Source organism: Thalia democratica, chromosome 6 (genome assembly GCF_965202585.1).
Source record: "Thalia democratica chromosome 6, ktThaDemo2.hap1.1, whole genome shotgun sequence".
In the NCBI taxonomy this organism is placed as follows: domain Eukaryota; kingdom Metazoa; phylum Chordata; class Thaliacea; order Salpida; family Salpidae; genus Thalia; species Thalia democratica.
The window spans coordinates 18,820,681-18,845,383 of NC_139170.1; the positions used below are offsets into that span (position 1 = coordinate 18,820,681).

At 25.3% G+C, this 24,703-nt stretch overlaps 1 protein-coding gene across 1 annotated transcript; it reads left to right on the plus strand.

Annotated features, from left to right (window-relative positions):
• The first annotated feature begins 16,918 nt into the window (after nt 1-16,918).
• Nucleotides 16,919-17,951, plus strand: LOC145839421 (uncharacterized). Its single transcript, XM_082946994.1, has 2 exons — nt 16,919-17,016; nt 17,168-17,951. Exons 1-2 carry the CDS (start codon nt 16,970-16,972, stop codon nt 17,931-17,933), a joined length of 813 nt encoding a protein of 270 aa, XP_082803120.1. The 5' UTR covers nt 16,919-16,969; the 3' UTR covers nt 17,934-17,951.
• The last annotated feature ends 6,752 nt before the right edge of the window (nt 17,952-24,703 follow it).

Consider the following 24,703-nt stretch of genomic DNA (forward strand, 5'->3'; position numbering starts at 1 on the left):
ACACACAGGTCCTGAAACCCACCAATACATAGTAAACATACAAAATATGAAAAGTAAAAGTTTAGTTTTTAGCTTTTTATATAATCTGAAGCAAATGTTCACTAAATAGTCACAAATTTTTTGTTTTTTTATTAATATGCTAAACAACACATGAAACACGTTTGATTTATTGTCTTTCTATTTTTCTACAAGATGAATCTTTTATAACTTTTACATATTTTTTTAATTTTGAATTTAAAAGTGTTTTTAAGCATAGAAAGGTATTATCATCATTAGTTAAAATAAAATTTTAGATGGAATATTTAAACGTTTGTAATAGACCTTTTTGAAGTGAAGGAAGTAGAAATACAAGGCGAATTGTAAGTTATATGAAACTTGAATTAAGCCTACATACTTTCAAAATTTTCTTTTAGTTCTAGCACTTAGTTTTTTAAATAATATCATTAAGTTTATAAAATTAGTGCAAATTTAGAAAAATATTTAATTAAATGGATTCATTAGTATTAAATAAGAAGAAATTAAAACAAACAACAAGTTTTTAAATAAATTTTGCTTTTTATGTTATATTTTTCCAAAAATCTTTTGAACAATCATATGGGAAGAAATTTAAATAAACTTAATCAAAATATTATTACAGTTTGCAATAAAATAAAACAAAGTTTAAATAGCAATTCAGTATCAATAACAGTAGTTATTTAAATATTTTGAAAAACACCTTTTTAACTTATCACTACAAATCCAATATTTATTTTAACAGTTTATTACCAAAAAAACAATGTTTCACTCCTATACTTGCATATAGGAGATCCTCAGTTGTTGTAAATAGGTCTGAAAAAAATTTTTTGAACAAAATAAATGGAAGTAAAACAAAATAAAAACTAATGGTTTAACAACAAAAATAAATCTTAAATATACTAAACAAGAGTAATTTTTTTTTGCTTATAATACGCTTTTAAGAATTTTGTTGGCAATATAGACTAGAAAAAAAAAAGTTATATTATCAACAAAATTCTTAAAAGCGTAACATAAGCAAAAAAATAATTTACTATAAATTACTACGATCTCCTATTTGCAAGTGTAGGAGTGAAACATTGTTTTGTTAGTAATAAACTGATAAAATAAATATTGGATAAAAATCTACTTTTAGACATTTAAGTCGAGAACTTTGAATTAATTAATTTAAAACAAGTTATAATATTATCACTACAAATTATCAAAAAAAAACATACGTTAAAAAGAAAGTATTTTTTTTTAACGTACTTACCTGGAGGAAAATTATTAAAAAACTTGAAATTCAGAAAACCTGGAAAAATATTCAAAAATTTTTTGTTAACCTGTATTTTTCACATTTGTATATAGTTCCCCTCAATCTTATTTTGTAAAGTAAATGAATAGACAGTGTGCACATAAACCATCTATTCAATCATTACTTTTTATTACTTTTTTTAAATTAATATAAATTTCTTCGCATCAAAATAACAGAATCTAAAATTTTATTACATCAATTTTAAATACTTTTTTAGATATGTTTTGTATTGAAATTATCCAGAATTATTTTAAAACACCGTTATCATTTGAGTCAAGTTTTCTAAAATAAACAAAAAATTATTTTTAGTATTAGAAGTTTATAAAAGTCTTAAGTTGTATATTTGTTTAAATATCTCTAAGGTAACATTTTGCCATAATAAAGTGAACAGAAATTATTACAGGTTAGTTGAGTTTAATGTAAATTTATGTGAAAAGCACTATAAGACAGTACTAATTATGAAAGAAATACATATAACAAATAAAATATTAACTATTTTGATCAAATTGAAAAATTAATATTAGATAAGTATTTCAAGCTTGAAAAGTAGTTTGAGGTAAAAGTTTTTTAATAAAAATATTTTAAAGAATTTTAGTAATGTTCAAAGATCTTTATAAAAAGTTTTTAAATTCCACTATCTATTTAAGCGATATAATTTCTTATTTTTGTTGTCAAAGATTTTTATAAATCTTAAACAGTTTGAAGTATAAAAAAGGTTTATTCTTTTACAATAATTTTTGGAAATAATTGTCTTTATAAAAAATTAAACAAAAACTGAGTAAAAAATTAATTAAATTGATTTTTTCTATAAGCTTAGTTACTTATACACTTAAAAAGAAATACAGAAATTTATTTTTAATTGCATAAAAACTCAAAAATTAACCAATTATATTGTCAAAACAGATTTTTTTTTTTATTAAGTTAAAATATTTATAATATTTTTTTATATTAAACAACTAGTATCAAAAAACTGAGTTGATGATTTCAACAGTATTTTTTAGGCGTCAAATTAACATAGTTTTTTAAAATTGACAAAACTATATCAGGAAGTTTTTTTAAGAAAAAATATGATGGTAATTAAAATTAATACTTATTAAAAGAGAAGTTTATGATTTTAAAAAATATGTATATTAAAATTAAAGTAAATTAGAATGGTAGAAAAAATGTTGGTCTAATTGTGAAAAAAAAGAATAGTGTTAAAAGTTACTAGTTATAAAAGCGTTGAGAGATCTAAAACCAAAATTAAAGTCGTAAAACTTTGAATTTTCTTTCACTTAACAGTTTAAACCAGGGTTTCCCAAACTCATTTTCTAAATCGCCCCCTTTTCAGAAATTTGAAAAATAATCGCCCCCCGCGATTTTACAAAGAAGTTTTTCTCTTGAGTACAAACTTTTGAGCCGAAAAAGTTGTGTTTAAAATGTAATTTAGTCTGTTACTTCTTATGCACGCACTTTTGGGCTGTGTTCAAAGTAGTTTATAGGGCTTGAGAAAATAAGTTATATTTGTTTTCTTATAAGCCCAGTAAAGTGTATTAAAATACTTAATTATTAAAAAGCCTTGTGTAATCTGTAATCAATACTGTTTAGATATGAATTGCTTTGAAACCAATGAACTTTTTAGGGTAGTGGTGGACAACTTTTGTAGTCAGCAATTAATATTTACTAAAAAAATCTTTTTTAGTTTCAACTCGTTAAAAAAATGTACTTGCAGGCTGCATAATTAAAAAAAAACATATAAGAAAATTAAAAAACGCGAACAAACTTGTAATAAAATGATTTAGTATTATTGTGATCTAGGAAATACTATTGTGAACTGAAAACCAAATTGAAAGTGTGTTTCAAAATATTAAGTATCAAAAAAATAAATTTTGTTTACTTTGCACAAGTAGTTTTCAAGTTACTTAGCGGGCCGAAATTTTACTGGATCTTAGACGTACATTACCCATCAAAAATCTTAACTGAAACCTGACATTATAATAGTCTCTCATATAACGAGTTTCGGACATTTAGAAGTTATTACAAAGTAACTTATTTAAGCCGCACAAAAAAATTAAATTATTTTACAAATAGCCATATTCTTAAATTACTATACCAGAGATTAAAAAACTATAAAAGAATGAACAGTTTATTTTACACATAGTAAAATAAATATAAAAACATAATTTCTGATCTAGTTTAAGGAAGTTTGACCGACTGGTTGATTATCTTACATGAAAAGTGGTTTCATCAACAGCTTCAGTTAATGCAGTAAAATTATTAATTTCAATGCTAATATATATTATAAGCAAGTTAGTTGTAAAGTTAAAAACTAAATTTTAAACTTTTTAAACGATATGTTTTGTAGTAGAATATTATTAAATAGTAATTTCAACTTTTTATTTTTTCTTAATTTAAACTCAAAAAAAAAAATAAAGTTTCACAGTTATTTCTGTGAACAAAAAGTAATCGATTAAAAAATTCTTTTATTTAGGTAAAAATTTTGTTTTGTAACTGTAGCAGTCTTTTTGATGGCTTATTTAATAGTGTTTAATTTTATTTTTTCTCTATTTATTAGCCTGTAATAATTTACCAGAAGAAAAAAGTGAAAAACTAAAAGCTAGTGTTGAACTATTAAAATAAACAACACATTCTAATTGCTAATATATTAAAAATTAGGATAAAACAAAAAACAGTTGTATTAATAGTTTAAAACTCCTTAATATAAAGATTTTTTAACAGTAATAAATCAAGTTAAAGAATAAAATTGAGTTTAAGAATCTTTTAAATGAAAAATTTTAAGTCATTTCAAATAAAGACCTCAATTCTATACTCTTTTAAAACCAAAAAAAAAAATTGAAATAAAAGCTTTAATGGTTATCAAAATTTTTTTATTTATACAGGTAAAACAAGTAATAACAAAAATATGTCAAATAAATTTCTTTAAAACAAATACTTTAATCATTATGCTATAAAAACTTTAGTGTAATGTAAAACGACAAATATAAACTACAAAATTAACCAGGTTAAAATAAAATTGTTAATAGATTTGAAACATAAACCATTAAATAAATACAGTAGACTTCCGCTTGATTTCGTACTTTGAACGAAATCAAAAGTGCAAACTCAAAAGTTATTACCATTTTCTTTTTACAAAATGATAAATTTAAATATGTTATATGCAAAAACGTTATGCATATAACATGAAATCAACTAAAACATAAAACAAACATTCATTAAAAAATAGATCTATATAAGATATTTAATATTATATATTTTTGTTTATTAATACTTAGTTAGTAATAGACTTTATTCAAGTTAAATTTTAGAAAATATAAATTTGCACTTTTTTTTGGGTAAAAAGTGCGAACTCAAGAGAAGTCTACCGTAATTAATATTTATTAGGCATTATGCAAACCTGTTGTAGAATAAATAACTTAATAATTTTTTTTTTACAAAATACTACTTAAATACAATACAAACCAGGTTAAATAAGAAGTATTTTAAAAAATCAAATAAAATAAAAAAACTTTCATAAAATAATGTCTGCTACTGAATTCTAATATAATTTAAGGATGAGGTTCATGACTGCTTGCAAGTTTTTCTAATCTGATTCTTTATCAGTAAAATAAAGCCTCCTTTACAAATATCTAGATTAGATCTATTGCTCAAGATGTTGATAACTGAACTGAAAGCTTTCTCAACAACATAGCTAGTAGGAAAAACTATAAACAACAATCTGAATTCCTCTCAAATGATTGGATACTTTCGCCTTAGTTTTTGTTGAGTCCAAAAGCTTTCATATCGTTCTTTGGAAAAATATACTTTAAGTTAAAGGTCAGTTTGTAAGTCTGAGAAGGTTTCCTGTTAGTATACTTCAAAAAGATCTGCCTCGAAGGGATCAATATTTTTAACTATATGATAGCTTTTTTGTGTCAAACCGAAATTTAACTACTTAATATGTTGAAGTTGTTCAAAACTCCACATTTTTTAGGTTTTTTTTTGCGTAAATTGTCAAATTCCAAGTTTTTCCAGGTTTCAAGGTAAAATGGCAACTCTTTACAGTTTTATTTTTTAGTCTAACTTAGTGACTTTTCAAAAATAGTTGGAAATATCATGATGTGATAAAACTATCACCTCATGATATTTCCAATAAAAATTAAAGTATACAGGGTTGCCAGTTTACTTAGAAATTTAATAATATACAACATAGATTTTCACAAACCATTTATGATCCCAAATAACATATATGTCAGATTATAAATGGTGAGAGGGATTCCGATTGTCTATGATCTATGTAATTGTTAAATAAGAAAATATATAAATAAAAATATGTAATTTACTTTAAAATGGGAGTCATAAGTACTTGATTTTTTTCTCTATATTTTACATAAACAAAATAAACTTTTTTTGTTAAAGTTTTACCTCAGGGTCAAATATTTAATAGCAAGCTAAAATTAGTAAAATATCATTATAAAAAGTAAAAATTTTATGACAGCCCAAAATTTTAAAATCGCCCCCTTTTCGCCCCCTTACTAGTTATCGCCCACCCTTTCGCCCCCTTACTAATTATCGCCCCCCAACTTACTAAAATCGCCCCCAGGGGGGCGATATCGCCCACTTTGGGAAACCCTGGTTTAAACAGTAACGTACTATTCTAAAAACTTTATTCGTCAAAATAAACTATCCAAACTTGAAAGTACTTGAGTTGCCTCTGCTTAGCTTGGTTTTAATTTTTTGTTTACAATAACCTGTGAAATGATACTTAAGCCTGTACTGTTTTAGTGAATTTTAAACTTAGTTTACATACCGCAAGATATTGATTTTGCGGTAATTCATGAAGAAATTTTGCTTTTCTATTTTCGGCAGTGTAGTAAGCAAAATGTTCGTTATCTAAATTGGAGTTTTATAAGAGGTTTTATTCTAAAAAATAAACAAAACGTTATAGTACTTAATTTTTTCTTACAAAGTTTTAAAGTAGTGCAATTTTGGCAGCACAACACGCGACGCTCTGTCACTCATCAACAGTAGTTATTTATGATAAAATTATTTTTTTGATTCAAAGTACCCCACATATAAATACCCATATATCCTTTTTTTTATCAATAAACTTAAAATAATTTTATTTTGAAAATCATTTAAAATTACTTCAAAACTTTCAAAGTTTTTAGTATATTTTTTTTAAACTAAACTCAATTTAAATAGTTGTACTCTGCATTAACTATTATTGTCAGACAATTTAAAAATGTATAGAACTAGGATATTACAAGTTCACATATGTTTGTTTATAAAGCTATAAAATAACTTTTTTTTTAAATATTTGTATATGTTTATAGATCGTAATTCATTAATAAACTAGAAATAAAAATAGTTATCTAACAGATATAATGTTTGTAATACAAATGTAGTTGTAAAACTTTATTATTTAATTTGATAAAAGCATGAGCTTTGATGACTAGTTTTTGTCTAGTACCGTACGAATTTGTACTTGTAAGAATATTCCAAATAAGCAAAATACCTAACAAGGTAACAGCAATTTTTTTATTGTAAAAATTTTTGTAATTTTAAACTTGTACGCAACTCAGTAAGTTCAGTGTTTGATAAATGTATAAAGTTTATTGAGCGACAAAAAAGGGTTCAACATATTTGGTCGTAGGATCTGGTGCACAAAGAACCTTTCGGTTATCAAGTTGCACAACACGGATACCTTTTATCGTCTTGTCCAGGAATATATTAATATAACAAGTTATATATAATAACTTTTAAATAACGATATTTAAATTCAGATATGTAAATGATCGTATGTTTTAAAAAGTGAGATGTTTTATGTTGTTGAATAACTTTTAATTGGTTGTATTTCAAAGTTTATATATTACAAGTAACATTGTATAAAGACATAACTTTTCAAGTTTTGTTATTAAGTAGAATAATGGTACTTAATTAAATAATGATAAATGTACTGTAATACAGCTTATAGTCCATTAGCTAAAACAAATGTTAAGTTTTATTTTATTCATTTCTTTTTTTTCATTTTGTTTAATTGATTATTTTATTAGTAACTGTCCTGGACATGACTCTAAACTGTATCCTGATGTATGACTCGATAAGCAAAAGGTTCTTTGAGCACCAGGTCCTACGACCAAATATTTAAGCGCTTTTTTTTTCGTTCAATAAACATCTGATATCTTCTAAAATATAATACCATTGCACTTATTTGGGCAGTTATTTTAATTAAACTTTTAATAAAATGTTTTGAGAAACTCGTGGTTTAAAAAAAACAAGCTATAAAAAGTTAAAAAACTCGAAAAAAGTAATATCGAAAAAAAAATCATTCGATAGGCGTAACTGTATCCCAAATTTTGAATTAAAATTTTAAATAAAAAAAGTTATAACAACAGCCAAAATTTAATTAGATTTTTCCCGGAAAAACTATGTAGCTAGAGATTTCTTTTTGTGGTTCCGGCCCACAGGTTGTACGTTGCCGACCTCTAACTTAAATTTTAACAAAAGTTTTCTCTAATCTTTATGTATTCTTTCTCAAAAAAACGAATTTACAATAGCTAGCTGTCTTGATCGGTCTTTGTATCCAGCCGCAAACAAATCTATAGTATATTGCTTAAAATAAACGGCTGTTAATTCTTGATGTTAAGACATGAAAAGTTGTTATGGATTGATGACTGCAAGTTTTTCGGTTGTGACTGACTGATGAGTCCTAGTAAGGACGAAACTGGTCTCAGTCTAAAGAAGGCTTGTGGCTTGATAATCGAATTGGTATGATCAAACCTTGTGGAAGTAAAACACGTATATTTATCAGATAAAAATTAACATTCAGTAAACATTATTACTTCAAAAAGTTGCAACTTAGTACAGCCTTGTTCAACAATCTTTTAAAAGCCATTACATCAGTTGATAAATTACAAATTACTCTGTTAAAAATTTAATACACATAAAATAAAATAAATGCACGACATTTTTAGAATTAAAAATGCTGCTAAAAAACAACTTTTTTGTCTTTTACGGGTTGAATTAACAGTTTAAGTTTGAACTTGACGTAGGTTTCTAATAGCAAAACACTTGTAATTCTAAAAGCAAACAAGTTTTTTTAAATAACTTTATTATTCTTAATAGAAACAATAATAATCATTAAACAAAAGACTAATTTATTTTTTGTTATAATAATAGATTTTATGGTTTAAAACTAACTCTTTTAAGTTTTAAAAGTCTTTTTAAAATTAAATTACATCTGTAAACATAAGTAGTACATGAAAATATACAATGTATTCGTAAGCTTGAAATTTTGCCGGATTAAGGTCTAGTTTTTTAAGATAATTTTGTCAAAGTCAAAAAAACTACTAGTAAATTATACTAAGCTACAGTCTACAAGTACGTAAAATGTAATTGCGAAACTACTACAATAGAAACGCCTGTAAGAAACTAAAAAAAGTTTTCTAAAGATAAAAAAAAATGTAAATGATACTCGCAACTTATTATTTATGAGTTTCAAGTTACCATCTAAATACATAAAAGCAGAAAATGTTGTTTTAAGTAATTAGGTTTAAAACTATTATAGAAAGGAAACCTAAATAATAAGGTGAAATACCCTTTTTAGTTTAGTAGGAGAATATAACTTATTTTTGATACCATTTTTCATCTTTTATTGAACTTGAAACCAATTTATTAATGATAAAAACTTCTTAATATTTAAAAAAGGGAAATTTCTGAAAATCCTACTAAAAGCATATTATAAAAACATGTAGATCAAATTCCTTCAGTTTTTAGTTATCAACGTTTGGTATTTAGAGAACAACAATGTTTTATTGCTAGCTGAAAAACCTTACTAATCCAAAAAACAATTTCATAGATATTTGAAATATGTGCATGCTTCAAATTAGAAAAAAATTGAACTTAAACCTTAGTGTCCGAACTATTCTAATGAGTATCGTAATCTTTTATTCGGTATTTGCAAAACTACTGAAAACTTTAGTTCGCTGTTACTACTAATATTTCATTTTTAACTCGAACTACTAATATTTACTTGAGTTCATTTACACCACTGTTTTAATCTATTAAGTTTTATCAATTACATAGCTTTTTAAACGCTAACATAGTAATAATTGCAAAAAAAAAAGGCAACAGTTATACTTTTATTTTAACAATGACAATAAGTCTTGTATATAATTTAGAATCGTAAGGTAAAAAATACTTTAATTTTGTAACTAGCTAAAGCACTAAGCTTTAAGTTTAATAAAAACTTTCATAATAGTGGTGTTAGAGTATTACTTGAATGAAAAACAATAAGAGAACTGTAACTTATACTTTGTAGAATTACTGTAAATTTAGTCTAATAATATACTGTACATTTAATAGTAAGATAATTATGCTATAATTGTAACTAATATAAACGAAGTTGGTTTATTGTACGATGTACAACTGTGAATGTAAAAAGAAGTATATTTGTATACAAAAATATAGAGCAGGCTTAGCTTATAAATCATAAAAAAGTATCATTTAATTAACTTATAAAATGTGGGCATGTCAGAAAAACTTAAACCATGGTGCTTTTTTGAAATCAATAAAAAAAAAATTAACATTCAAGTTTTTTTTTGTTTTGGGGTTTCTAATTTGTAAATTTTTTCTCTTATTTAAGTTCATAATTTCCGTTTCAATTTTTAAATTCCATAAATGTTTGAGTTCAAATTTTTTTTATCATATATTGTATCGCCGTACATTCTTGATTTAGTGTTCTACTAGTAGATTCAGTTTAATTATTTGTTTTGTTATTAACGCTCACTGTATAATACTTAAAAAAAAACAGTTTTAAGGGTGCTACACACTTTTAATCGAAAACATTAAGGTATAACTCATTTTAAATTTCTTGTTCGATTTTGTTATTGTGTCAATTATATATTTCATATATGTTATTATCCAGTAACACAAAAGTTTGCAGGTGTTTCTATTGAATATTTACGACAGTTTTCGACATTTTTTTTCTATTGGTAGATTTTTTTTTTCAATGTTTGTTTTAACGGACTAATATAAAAGGGATTTAAGGAAATATTCTGGATCTACTGGTTGGAATTTGAAAAAAAAGATAGTACGCAGTATCACTAATATAAAAAAAGAGAAAAGTAATGAAACTAAGTTATCAAAATATATTTGAAGTTTTAAAAACAAAAACCTAAGTTATAAATTTAAACGAAAAATAAATTGTAAAGTTAAAGAAGATGAAAACAAGTAAAAACTCAAATTCTTTTTTGCGCACAGTTTTGAACAGTTACAAGGCATATTTTAAGTTGTTTTTGTTTTTAAAATATATTAAAATTTTACTTGATTGATATTTTTCTTTGCTTAGTTTTTACTTAGTACTATTTTGCTTATGTAGTTTTATTACTAATTTAATTGTCGCATTTAATTAATTATTTTTATCTTTATAAACAATTTTTCTTGTTTTGAAGTTCAAGTTTTGACATTTGATTTTTTTTTTTTTAGCTTATTATAGTTAACTTAAGCATGTGATGCATGACTTGATGACCGATAGTACACGAGCTCCTTAGACCGTTTTTTAGAATTAGTTTGATCGTTTTGAATTATCTTAAAGTGCATACATATACAGCTGTTTTTCTACCTAAGATCAAATAACAACAGCATAATAGTTCTAAATTTATCGTGATAAAGTAATTTGTAAAAGTTCAAGAATATAGAATATTTTTACTGTTAAAAGTAAGCTCATTAGTTACCATTAACTTAAAATTTTTACTTAATAAAAACTATAGCCTATTTAATGTATCAAATTTATAGCCATTTAACTAAATTGAAAAACTCATCTAGACTAAGTTTTTTAATTAGATATACTTGTGTTTAATCAATGATGTAAATTGTACTAAGAGCTTAGTAATTCCTGTAAATAATTAATACAAGGGTAACAATCAAAGTTTAACCTAACTTTTATACTTTTTATTGACAAACTTCAATAATTTTTTCTAAGTTAATCAATTTTAATACTTTAGTTGTTTACTACTCGGACACTTTTAAAGAAGCTTTTCAATTGTACCATACTTTAAATAGTTCTAAGAGCATGAGAGACTATTACAACTGTGTGGGTGTTCACAACTTATTATAGTTATCTTTGGAGTTTTTATTCGTTATATATTTTTTATTTGATAAGTTATAAAATAAACAAAATTTTATACTTTATGTATACTTGCATTAAAAACATTCAAATTTCTGCATCATATTATAGTTTGAAACCAATTTGACAAAACTTAACATTTTTATAGAATCAATGTTTTTTGTCGAATTTATAACGTTTAAAAAAAAAAGTAAACTACTTAAAATCTACAGCTGCATGCTCGTTTTGTATATACTGTTTGGTGAAAGGGGATTGCAAAGTAAAACAATGTAATTAATGGTTAGTACTAGATTTAATATATGTGAAAAAACACAATATGTATGTGAGATATATGTGGTACAATAATTAAGGCTTATCTTTCGTAAATACACATATTCACCTACTTTTTTTTTCTTGCAGTACTTTTTTTTTACAGAACTCCGTAGAACTGTAATAAGGTGTTTAAGACAGAGAAACATATGACAGTTCAATAAAGAAAAAGTACTGTGCAAATTATTTTTATTATACACTCCAGCAAACTTGCTTCGCTAGGATCTGTATTAACAAACTAATTGCTGGAAATTTTAAAACATATTTTTATTTTAACACGCAAAACTTTACGATCTAGGTTCTGGCTAGAAGGAACTATTTTTAAAAAGATACCAATACCAGAACTTTTTTAGGTATCTTTTGTAATTTTTCAGTTTAATAAGAGTTTTGTTTAATACTATTTCATATTGATCAATTTAATTAAAATAAAAATAAAAACAAGTTTTTTCTCAAAAGTAAAGTTTTTTGAGTAAACGTTTTTTTTTAAATTTAATTGTTTGAATGCTCTTTTCCATGAATGTCACATATCATTTTAGATTTATTTAAGCACTGACGAGGTCTTAGACCGAAACTTAGTTTAAAAAATTAATTCTTGAATGAATAAATTCGTTGCTTATAATACTTTAAGTTAAAAAATTAAACAGCTTAGTAGTTTTATATAAAGTAAAACAAAAGTAAACATTTAAAACAAACTTAAGACAATGAGTTAAAAATGCGTGATCTAATTACAAACAATACTTACTCTACTAAAAGTATAGATATATTGTTAACAGCAAATGCTACTCAATTATTTTATTATAAATTTAAACTTAATAGTTTAATTAAGACTCTTTATTTACTTGATAGTCGAAGTTAAAAAAAAAGTAATGTAACTTTAGAGTTTTTTAACATTTAATTGCTCTATTTAGGATCAGTTAGTTAAAAGTATATCTTTCATAAGAAATAGAGTTTATGACAACAATAAGGTTATACTCAAAAATTATAATTAAGACGCTTTGTTTCATCAAATCATACATTTCTTTTTAAATTACACATAGTTAAGTTGCAATTAACAGTTTTAATTTTATAGGCCATAATTGTTATTAATAACTATCGTACATAAAAATAACAGCACATAAAAATAGCCTAAATCTTTAGACTTGTTTCCGAAGTTTTCATTCAAGTTTTTAAATTATAAAAGAAAGCAATGTTTATAATAAAATGTTTCTAGAAAAATATTTGTTTTTTGTTTAGAATACCTTTTTGAACTAAATCATTAAATCCTAGTTGTATAGTTTATAAATCAATAGTATTTATTTATGTTATTAGATATAAATTTTATTTTTTTTTTTTTAGCTGTTAAACATGCTTATCAAACTTTTGATCTTTAAAACGATTCAGTAGGCTTAAGTTTATTAAATTTAGCAAAAGTTTATTATATCACTTATACACCATTTATATTTTTAATGACAAGTTGTTTTGAGCTAAATGTCATTTTGTGATTTTTTTCTTTTAGTGTTGTTTATTAAACGGTAAAAGTGAAGCGCTTAAAATGTTTGGTCTAAGGACCTGGTGTACTAAAGTACATTTCGGTTTGAGTCGTTTTAAGTTATATTTTTGTATTTTTGTATAATTTGTTTTATAGATTTTCAAACTCCTAATGTTTAATGTTACTTACTATAGTTTTATAACAAAAAAAAAAAAGATAAAGTAAATAGTTGGTGCGTAGCTAGATGAACTAAAATATTCTTTAAACACCAGATCTTTTGATTGAAATGTTTGAGTGTTGATTTTTTTATCGTGTTGAATAAACTATTATCATATGTTTATTAAACGACAGAAAACAAGTGCTCAAAAAGCTTGGTCCAAGGGTCTGGTATACGAAAAAACCTTTTGGTTATCGAGTCATACAACCCGGATAATCCAGTGCCGGATACAGTTTAGTGTGTTGTCTAGGACATTATCTATTGTTAACTTAATAAAAAAGTAGTAAGAAAAGTTTTGTATAATAAAAATAACTAGGTTGTTGTAAAACAATATATACTTCTAGACAGGTTTTATGAACGTAAACAATTCGATTTTCAAACTTAAATATACTCAAATAAGTTTTATTGTATCGTTAATTTGTTTCTTAACATTATTTTATTATGAAAAAAAAATCTTGACGAGTAATAATAAATAATTAGCTTATAGTATTTGTATGTGTAAAAACTATTGTGAAACAACTGTTTTTAATTTTTTATTAAATATGTAACCAACATTTAAAAGTTACATAAGTGTAATTATAGTAACCACACATAAAAAAAACATAAGTTTTGAAGACTTTAACTATTTACATTTATTAGATTTTTTTATTATTAATAAGTTTCGAAAGTAGTACTGTTTCTTTTATCATAAAAATAATTTTGATAGTACATTTAAGTTAATGTTCAATGTTATAAAATTTTGTTCATGAGAATCAAAAAAAATAGTATTTTAAGTTTTTGTGTACCTTTTATTTTTTCGTAACCAATCAAAATAACTATTTTTATTCACAATTATATTTTATTAATACCAATATATGTCTTGAAAACAAAATTTAAAGGTCTTAACATATTTTACACTAGTATATTTTCATAGTTTAAATAAAAACTTTTAAATATTTTTTTTTTAATTTTTATTTTTTTATTGTTGAAAAATTGTTAACAATGTGATTGTGAAACATATTTGTGTGATTTAAATGTAGAAGCTTTTAGTGTATAAAACTGAAAAAATATTTATTCAGTTAATACACTGAAGTGTCACAAATTTAATAAGAATTTTTTTGTGTCAAAACTTTTGTTTATAACTAATGACTTAATTTTATAGTTTCATTAAAAAGCTTTTTTTATTTTAAATATTAGACTGATTATTATATTATAAAAAATAACTAAGATTGTTACTCTTTTGAATTTTTAAAGTTTTAATTAAGTTTTATAATTGTAAAACAGAAAGGTAAGTATTTATGCTATTGAAAAAACTTTTTTTTACTATTACTATATTAAATGTATGTTTAAGAGACTCTTTTTACTATAGTTTAACTCAAATAGAAATATCTGTCCCGCCACGAATGTTTGACTTCGTAACAAATTGTGCAAATCACAATGAAAAATTTTATAAAAAAGTTTGATATTATTTATATTTTTACTACCTAGTAGCGCTTAACAAATGATTATTTTGTATTTTTTGGTTTAAAAATGTTTTTTTCTTATGTACTTCAAGTATATTTTTCAAATTAAAAAAGACTATTTTTGACATGCCTTGCCAGCAAAATAACTTTCCTGATAAATCTGACTTGCCGATTTAAAAACCAACCCACCCTTAACTAGTTTCTTATTTTTATAATTTGCTTAAAAACTTTCAAAAAATATATATATGAATGTTTATCTCCTTCTTCTATTTATAACTTAACAAAATTAATACAATAAATAAATTATCGTTTGACAAATAACCAACTTTGTTGGATTTAAACAAACTTTATTTTCAAAATGAAAAAGTAAAAAACTAATTATACTTTAATTTCTCTTTTTGACCTCTTCATTAATTAAGTTAAATAAAATCAAAAGAAACTTCGAAGTTTTTCATTCAAAAGTAAAAATATTTCTATGGCGTATTGTATTATCTGTAATACATGTTAAAAATTTAACTTTTTCGAACAAACAAACCAAAAAAAAAGGAAATCTTAAAAAAAGTTATAAAAATTTAGTAAATTAAGACTTGTTTAACTTTAATAATGATGCATTGATAGGCATTAAATTAGTTTTAAACTAGTTACTTATTTCTAATTAATAGGTTAGACAAGACGTTAAAAAGCATCCAAGTGGTGTGCGACTCGATAACCAAAAGGTTTTTTGTGCACCGGGTCTTAGAACCAAGTATTTTGAGCTTTTTTTGTTCTTCATAAACAGTAATAGAGTGATTAAAAAGAACAACTTAATTAAAATTGTTTTAATTTTTTTTATAGTTCCTTTTTTATAAACTGTATTAAAACCCTAATACATAAACATTATACTAAATAATCTAATCGAAGCTTTAGTTTCTCTTGTTTATACAGTTTATAAAAATGTCTCAAGTATCTAAAAATTTTGTAAAATCAAGTTGGAATGGAAGTTGTTTGTATCTACCTGATGATGATTCTATTAGCTATTTTCCAATGAGCGGCTTTGGCAACGAACCAAAAGTAAGTAGGCAATGATAAATGGAACAGAAAATTAAGTACTTGAAATACAGTCTTTAAAACTGTTTAATTAATATACGATCGTTTTAATGGTAATATATTTTTCATTATTATTTCTAAGTGATCAAAAAATATAACTTATAAAATTTTGAAATCTGTAGGCTAAAAATTATGAAGTAAAAACAAATTTTAGTTGAATGCTTTGCTCGCAAGTTGAGCTCGTACTGTGGTATATCTTAAAATTAAGCGTTTATTTAATTGTAATGAGATAATGTTTGATAGATAAGTTTTGTAGATCAAAAAATAGATTACAAGCAATCGTTGAAACTTTAAAGTTTACAAAAAAACTTGACTATATTTTTTCTATTTTTTTTTAATAACTAACATAATTCTTTTGCTTTTTTATTTTTGTAGTAATTTACCATTTTTATAAAACAAACCATTAAAGTAATAGAGGATGGTGTTTATTTATCTTTTTCCGTTCTACGAATAACTTAGATTCCTGTATTTTTAAATAAATGCTTCAGTTATCTTATTCATAGTATTTTGTGTTTTTATTTATTCAAAAAAGATATATGTTAGTTTCTTACTATCTACTAGTTATAAAAAACACTAATATTTTCTTTCAAACAATACTTCATCGATGATTTTAATTTTTTTAATTTTTTGAAGTTACATACTTAGTCGTTAAAAAATAGTTTATGAGTAACTGAATTAACGAAACTAAGTATTAAAATGTTACACAGTATTTCTAGTGCTAAATGTGTTCTTGAACTTTTAAATAAGTCTTATTAATGCTTACAATTTGTATTTTAAACAGAAAGAAACAGTTTTAAAGAAAGGTACTTATCATTTATATGACGTCATAGAAAACTTCATTTTATATGTTCCGACGAGTGATCAGCGTCAACTGTGCATAATAAGCCCTGTTGGTGGTTTTAATAAGTGCCTTCAAACGTAAGAAAAATATTTAACTGTTTTATTATAAAATAACAGACGTAATATGATATTATTATCTGACAAAGTTGAAGTATGTTGCACTAAAAAACACAACTTTGACTAGTTAATAGTTGGTATGAAACCTTTTTTTAAAGCTAAATACGACTTTGAAAGTTTAAGCCTGTAAGTTTGTTTTAAACTTTCTTCTTTGTCTCTTGTTATAAGTACTTGAAAATTATATTTAACAAACTATTGTAAATTGTTTTTTCACACTAGTTCTAAAAAGGATTGTTATTTATATTATTTAAACTTTTGCAACTAAACACATCCACAGGTATAATGAGGAGATTCGGGATTTTAAAGTGGGACAAGAGCTTCTTGCTGTTATTTTGGAAACTGAAATAGTTGTAACACAGCTATTAGGATTGAACAACGTCATGTATTGCAGTCTCAGAGAGATTAAGCGCATAAATAACTTTTCAAACTTGACGCCTCATCTCGTTACCCTTAGTTACGGTAACAGAGGCCCGTTATTGGCGTGTCCTTCTTCAGATAAGAAATCTCTTATGTTACGTTCACTAAACGATTCGAAAACGATTGAAGCGTTTAAAGCTCACAGTAGTAACATTTCAAACATTGCGCTCAACTATGGAGCTACACTCATTGCTACTATTCAAGAGAGTAGTAAAACAATTAGGGTACATTCGATTGATGGTAACTTAAAGGAGCAGTTCCAGCAAAGGGAAGCTGGAAAAGTAGATTTTCTGAAGTTTAACTTCAGTTCGAATTATCTGGTCAGCTCTAAAAACTCCAAGCATGTGCTTATTTATAAGCTCAGTGATTCAGTGAACCAAAGTCACACTTCAATGCTTTTCAAAGGTACTGGTGAGAAAGAATTTGCTTACTTAAAAATACCAAAACATGTCCGCACCTTCAGAGTAGTAGGATTCAGTGAGAGCTACGTCGATTTTATCGGAATTTTCGTTCAAGACGACCAGATGAACGTTAGGCTTTTTGAAGTTGACCAACAGAAAGGTGGAGAGTGCAAACAAGTGATGATGTTTAATGCTGCAAAAAACACTGATGAATTCCATTTGTAAAATTAAACTCGATTTATCTTTACCTTTTAAATATTAAATTATTTCCATTCTAATAATTTACGAATTGTATATTATAAACTTAGAACTTTAATAAGTTATTTTTGTATTATGTTTTATAAACTGTACATTAACATAAATATACATATATTATGTTTGTGATTTTTTTTAGAATGACTCAGTTTAGAAATATTTATTGTATGATATTTAAATTCATGTTAAAATTAGATAAATTTAATTTTTAAGTTACTAGCTAGGTTATGAAAATTGAAAAAGTAAAATTTATGAGTTAAGTTAAACAGTTATTCAAAAATTGAATAAAATTCAAATTAAGATATTCTAAACCAAGACAAATATAAATAGAAGTAAAGTTCAGAGGTATTTTCTTTTATTAAATAAATTTATATTGGCGTTATCACTAGGTTTAATAGTTTATTACAATGAGAAACTTATTGTCATCAAAAAAGTATATCCTGTTTTTTTTTTCTAATATTTAATGATTTAGTAACTAATCTAAATTATGTTTAAATTTGATATAAAACATAAGCGCAATAGTTAGTTGATCTAAGTTATTTAGCTCTGTCGTTTGAATTAATCGATTAATAAAATTTTAGTTTGTTATGTATTAAATTCTTTTAACTTGTAATGTTAGATCGCAAAGTATTCTGTAAATTCTTCGAACAAAAAAATTTCAAAATTGTATACAACAATTTTTTAAAAGGTCATCAATATTAGCTTTTAAATTGTAGGAAAATATTATTTAACATAAAAAATTCTTAACTAACAACTATTCGAAATAATTTTTTTTAAATAGTAATGCATAATACTATTACTCTTAGTTCTTAACAAGTCATTTATTTCATAAAAAAATTTGAATTAAATGAATTACACTAAACAAGTGCGGTAATTTTATATATATTAAACAAGAGATATACACTAAATAAGTGTAAAAATTTACCGATATATTTTAATAAGAACAAACCGCTATTTATTTCGACCATCATTATCAAGACTGAGATGTTTCGCGCCATCAATGATAAATAATAAGCTTGATAACACGATGAACAACAACGGCGTCCTAGACAACCCAGGACTGGATTCATCCATATTAGGACTCATCACTCGCGAGAAACCGTTGTTGAAATCTAACCAAGTGGGCTGCTGTACATAAGCACTGAAGCGACTGTTTTTGGGTAAAGTCAAAAAAAGCTTCTAATGAGTCCAAATAAGGACGAAACCGTTCGTGAGTTGTCTCAGATGCCGTTGTTTATGGTCCTGTGGTAAAGTTCATTATTTATTAAGTTAAGAAAAAACTAGTTTTTATTTTAAAAAGCATGCTTAAGATATTCAAATTGATATACTATTTAAATAATGTACTAAAGCTATTATATGATTTTCTAAACAAATGTATCTTTTAAATAGTACTTATCTACGTAGAAATAATAAATAAATAAAAAACGGTTATAATGAAATATTCAATAAAGTTCTTACATGAATAGTTTATCTACGCACAATGCACTGAACTTGGTATCCTTTTTTTAAATTACTTTGTTTAATTTGTTTTAAGCTAAAGTTTATAACCCAAGATAAAATAGAAGTAGTTTGATATAATAAAAAACTCTTATCAGCTCTTAGATATTACAATTATATACGACAGTTTTTTGTTTAGCTAAACCAATTTTTCTGTTGATGCTTTGTTGATTTTATATAAATTTATTTGAAGATTTAAACAAAAATTGTTTAATGTGACCAATAGATGCTTGCTGAACTTATTAACAAAAAATAGACAGACTATTTTTCCAGGTTTGAAGAACTAATTTTAATATTATATTCTTCTTCTTCTTTTAACTGTTTAAGACCAAGTTTTTGTAGAAGCCTATAATTAAGTTACGGTGTACGAAAAAAAACCTTGGCTTAAATAATACCATACTTTAAAAAGTACTGAATTAGCTATATACTACGAATTTCAAGATTCATAACTTTAAAAGAAGTAAAAATAGTAATTGAAGACTCTAAAAAAAAATTATTACTAAGTTAGTTTAGAAAGTAATCTAACTTGGAGTTTTTAAAATAAAACCTTAAGGCAAAGTTGGTTAATAACAAATTTACTTTTGCTTCAAAAGCTTTCAAAGTATAACAATTTTAAAATCATAATTTTAAGTAGTTTTATCTCGACGTCAAAATTTTGTTTGGATAACATAAACATTAAACAAAAAATTTTTACTGAGCTTTTACTTTGGATAATTTTTCTTGGAAAATCATTCATTTCTCCCATTCCCGGTAGTTTATGTCGAATCGAGACAAGAGCAAAAAAGGAAGGCAAGTATAGCTATAAGAGTCGTAAGTTTCACAGAGAATTGAAAAAGAAAGTTTACTTTAAGAAAATAAACTTACGATCAATGCGTCGAAAACAAAATATAGCTACAAGCATGCAAGGTTATTTACGATGCACTATTGTTAAATTGTTAATTGTTGTAAATTGGTTTATCTCCGTACAAGCGACTTCCTTGCCAGGACTAGGAAAAGAGAGCCGCAAACCTCCGCCGACGTCCTGTGCACCCTATAAACAGCTCATCAGTGAAGTCATCACCGCTTCAACCAGAGACTACGTCACTGACAACTGGAACGAGTACGACGTCATAGACACAACTACCCCGTCATCTCTCTACCGCAGCGTGTATACTGAGCGCGCATCTCCGTTAGATTACGTGACAACCGTGATGAGTTTTGTGTACGCAGATAGCAGTGGTCGTGGAACTGCGAATTCTTGTGAAAAACTTAAAGACCAGATAGTTGGCCACGTTGCCCTCGAGGATTACGATCAGGGACGGAAAGCTTTGGGAAAGTTGCTCATGTCGACGGTCGGCCAGCTGGTCGAAAAAAAGTTCAGGAAAAACCTGTCAAAAGTTGAAGTTGTTGAAAATTGGGAGGAGTTTAGATGCCTCCAGGTTGAACTGAAGGATGAAGCGCAGTTGATGATGGCAGCTGATTTGAGCAAGTTTGTTTAGTTTTTTCAAAAAAATTCAAGACCAACTAAATGTAAGAAATATGTTTTTTTTATATATTTAGTTTACACAAATTGTGTAAGTTTACTGTTTTTCAATGCAAAACTACTGACTATTTACTTCTTTTTTTTGCTCTACATTGTTTTAAATTTGTTTATATACAGTTTACAGATATAAAAGTTTTCTCACAAAATTATTATATTTTAATGCTTACTAACTAATTGTTAGAATATATTCTAACAAAAAAAATTAAATAAAGCTTACGCGACGAAATAGGAGACAGACGTTTTGGTATTCTGTTAGAATTTATATCAGGAACCACACTGGCGTTTGCAATAGATGATACTGGGAGCATGGAGAGTGAAATACAGGCTGCTAAACAAAGAGTTGAGGTACTTGACTGAAACAATTTAATAAAAACTTTTTTATCTACATAGTTGAATATACTAGTCATTTATGTTACTAAACAAAAATAACTATGTACTTTAAGTTTTGTTATTGTTCAGTAGTATACCTTTAAAAAGCAATTTAGTAACTTATCAAAGAAATATGCTTAACAATATTCATGTAACTGCTACATTTTAGTTTAAAAATGCAAAAAGCAGAGAGAAAAAGTAACACTTAAATTTTCATGGCACGGGAAAGTACACAAACTGAAAAGTCAAAAATAAACTTTATCTGACGTTGGTTTAACTAAAAATAAATGTTAAGGCTTTTCAGTTATATGAGAAAAGCTAAAAAATTTAGTCAGTCTGTTTATAACTTTTTGTAATGACTCAAGTCACAACGGACAAAAATCTAATCAAGTAACTAACACAAACAAACATACAAAGCTTCTTAAAACTTGACATGACAAGTAATTAATTACTGTATTGTGTTTACAAAAAGTTGCAATAAACGGTAATCACCTTGAAAAAAAAAACAAATTCAAGCAAGTTTTAATCATTGTTAGAATATAAAAGACTGAAAAATCATAAGAAATTAAGCGAAATAACACTTCTATAACGAACGCTAAAAATTTTATGGGAAAAGTAAATTATAAACTTTAGCAATATATCAATAAGGTAGTTTTTAACAAACATCAAAATGTTATCCCCACTAAAACTTAAAAGAAAAACTAAGTGATTATTAGTTTGTCAAAGTCTTAACTTACGTGATTTTACCAGGTTTTTTTTTTGAAGTAATTTTTTAAGTTTATACTTTAATTAAAGAAACATGCGACAAAAAATTGTAACAATTGAAAAGTTCAAACAATATGAATAAAATTAAATATTAATGTTTCAGCTGATTACAAACAACTTGAAGCAAACCATCGACGAGCCTCACGAGTACGTTCTCGTTCCCTTCAACGACCCGTTCGTTTATGACGTCACTAAGACACGACACGGGGGTGAGTTCAAGCGGGCCCTGCGCAAGTTGTGGGCAAAGGGAGGAGGTGACTCCCCTGAAATGTGTCTGACCGCAATCGAGGTACTCGTGGCGAAAACAAAAAGGGGAAGCACCATTTACGTCATCACCGACGTCGAAGCAAAAGACTACGACTTGCAGGTTTGTTCAAATGATAGTTGTTGTTTAGTTTTACAACTTTTTACTGCTACATTCTCTAAAGTCTGTACAAAATTACTATAGGTTTCAGTTATAATTCTCATCTAATTAAATTGCATGTATCACATAAAAAATATATGTATAATTGAAACAAAAGATGAATTTAAGCATTATCTTCTTTAAACATGTCGTTTAGCTTAGTAACATACAGCTTATACAAACTAGTGTTTGTTAAAATCTGAAGCTTTTTGAATAAATTAAAATAGAGATTACTTTAAAAAATTATTAGTTTTCTTTACGTTAAAGTAAAAACTTTATGCCTACAGTTTATACAAGGAAATATGTAAATTAAGTTCTAACTAAAGTGTCTCGTTTTTATACTCTATTATCAAACATATTTACTTAAATATAAAAACACTATTATTGAAATTTAGGTTTTCTAAAAAAATTTAGAATCAAGTTAGAGCTTATTTTTATGTTTTATAGTTATTTTGATTGTATTAAAAAGCTTTTGTGCGACTCATTAGAGCTACACTTAAAATATTTACTTTAAACCTAAACTATCGAAAAATCGGTTTAGTTTACAAAAACTAGACTTCAAATTAATTTATAAGGAAATGTTAATTATACGCTTTTATCTTATTTGTGGTATTTTACTTGAATAGCGTAATACTAACACTTGAGTTTTGTTTGATAAACACTTACAAAACGTTACAGTATTGTTTATACAAAAATTTCCAATTTTTCTTTTAATAACTTTGAAGATTATCGTTAAGTGAACAACTGATATCAAAGGCTACTTTTAAAAGTCATCTATGTTTATATTAGCTTATACATTGCTGTCGAGATTAGTTTTTTAAGAACCTTACTTCAGATTAAGTAATTGAAACACCATAAACTTTTTGAAGTTAAAGAGCTTACACCTGATCGTTAAGCATTGCATTTAGATAATTTGAAAGCTTGTATGAAAAAAAAAACAAATTAAAATAACTTAATAAATAACATACAAATTAAAATAACTTAATCTGACTACATATTATTTAAATTATTTTAATTGTTTAAACAAAATAGCTGCCTTTACTTTTACACCTTAAAAACTATATATATAGATGTAGTTCACTTTAGTACATTAATAAACAATATACTTATCAAATGGTATATTTCTAAATTCTTAAAGTTATATTTTTAATTAATTATTTTCTAAAAGAAAAGTATTAATTATTTATTTACATTTTTAGTATTAAAATGTTTCTTATTAACTAATATTAAAAGTAATCAAGTAGTATATAAATAAAAACTAGTAAATTTTATGTGATACATGCTAGTAAACTTACTTTAAACTTGTTAATAAGAACTAATATTAAGAGTTATACTTTTAGAATATTTAAATTAGAATTAACCGCTTGAACTAAAAATACTTGCGAGTAGAAAACATTCTTAAATAAAACAATCAAACAATTTAAATGTCTTTTCTTGAATTACATGTTTACTGTAGCAAGCCGTGGCTAGAATGATTTTACTGATTAAACTCAGTATACATATAGTTAAACATAGCCTAAAAAATATTTCATCAGACTCATATGCTCCTAAATGTAATTTTTTCTATATAGTTAAATACTCAACTAAATGTAACAGCTAGTGAAGTTGGTATTCCAGGACCAAACTTCTTTTTATAAAAACTTCAAGTTTGGTACAATTTAGTACATTAATAAACAATATACTTATCAAACGGTATATTTCTTAATTCTTAAAGTTATATTTTTAATTAACTATTTTCTAAAAGAGAAGTATTGGTTATTTATTTACATTTTTAGTATTAAAGTGTTTCTAATTAACTAATATTAAAAGTAATCAAGTAGTAGATAAAAAAAACTAGTAAACTTATCAACAAGAACTGATAACAGGATTCCGTGATAGCTCAAGCTCAGCACAAACGAATAAAAATAATTTTTCTGCTTACAAATGATCTAGCACACTGTTCAACAAAGCAAGTTCAAAAAAATAAATACTCGCAATCTCACATAAAAATTTGTAGGGATTTATACAAGCGTATTGCAGATGAAACTGGGGGACAGGTTACTAAAAGTTTTAATAAGTTGTGTTAGTACCTTAAGTTAGTATTTTATGGAAAAAAAATAATTAGCCTAAAACTTAGAACATATGTTTTTTGTAACTGTAAAATCAATAGACTTAAAAGTATAAAACTCTTAATAGATTTGTACT

Excerpts from the sequence above, each read along its gene's own strand:
- LOC145839421 (XM_082946994.1), top strand. The coding sequence starts at position 16,970 with ATGAAACCTTTTTTTAAAGCTAAATACGACTTTGAAAGTTTAAGCCT. Across the intron at positions 17,017-17,167 it reads GACTTTGAAAGTTTAAGCCT|GTATAATGAGGAGATTCGGG; the intron begins GTAAGTTTGTTT and ends ACACATCCACAG.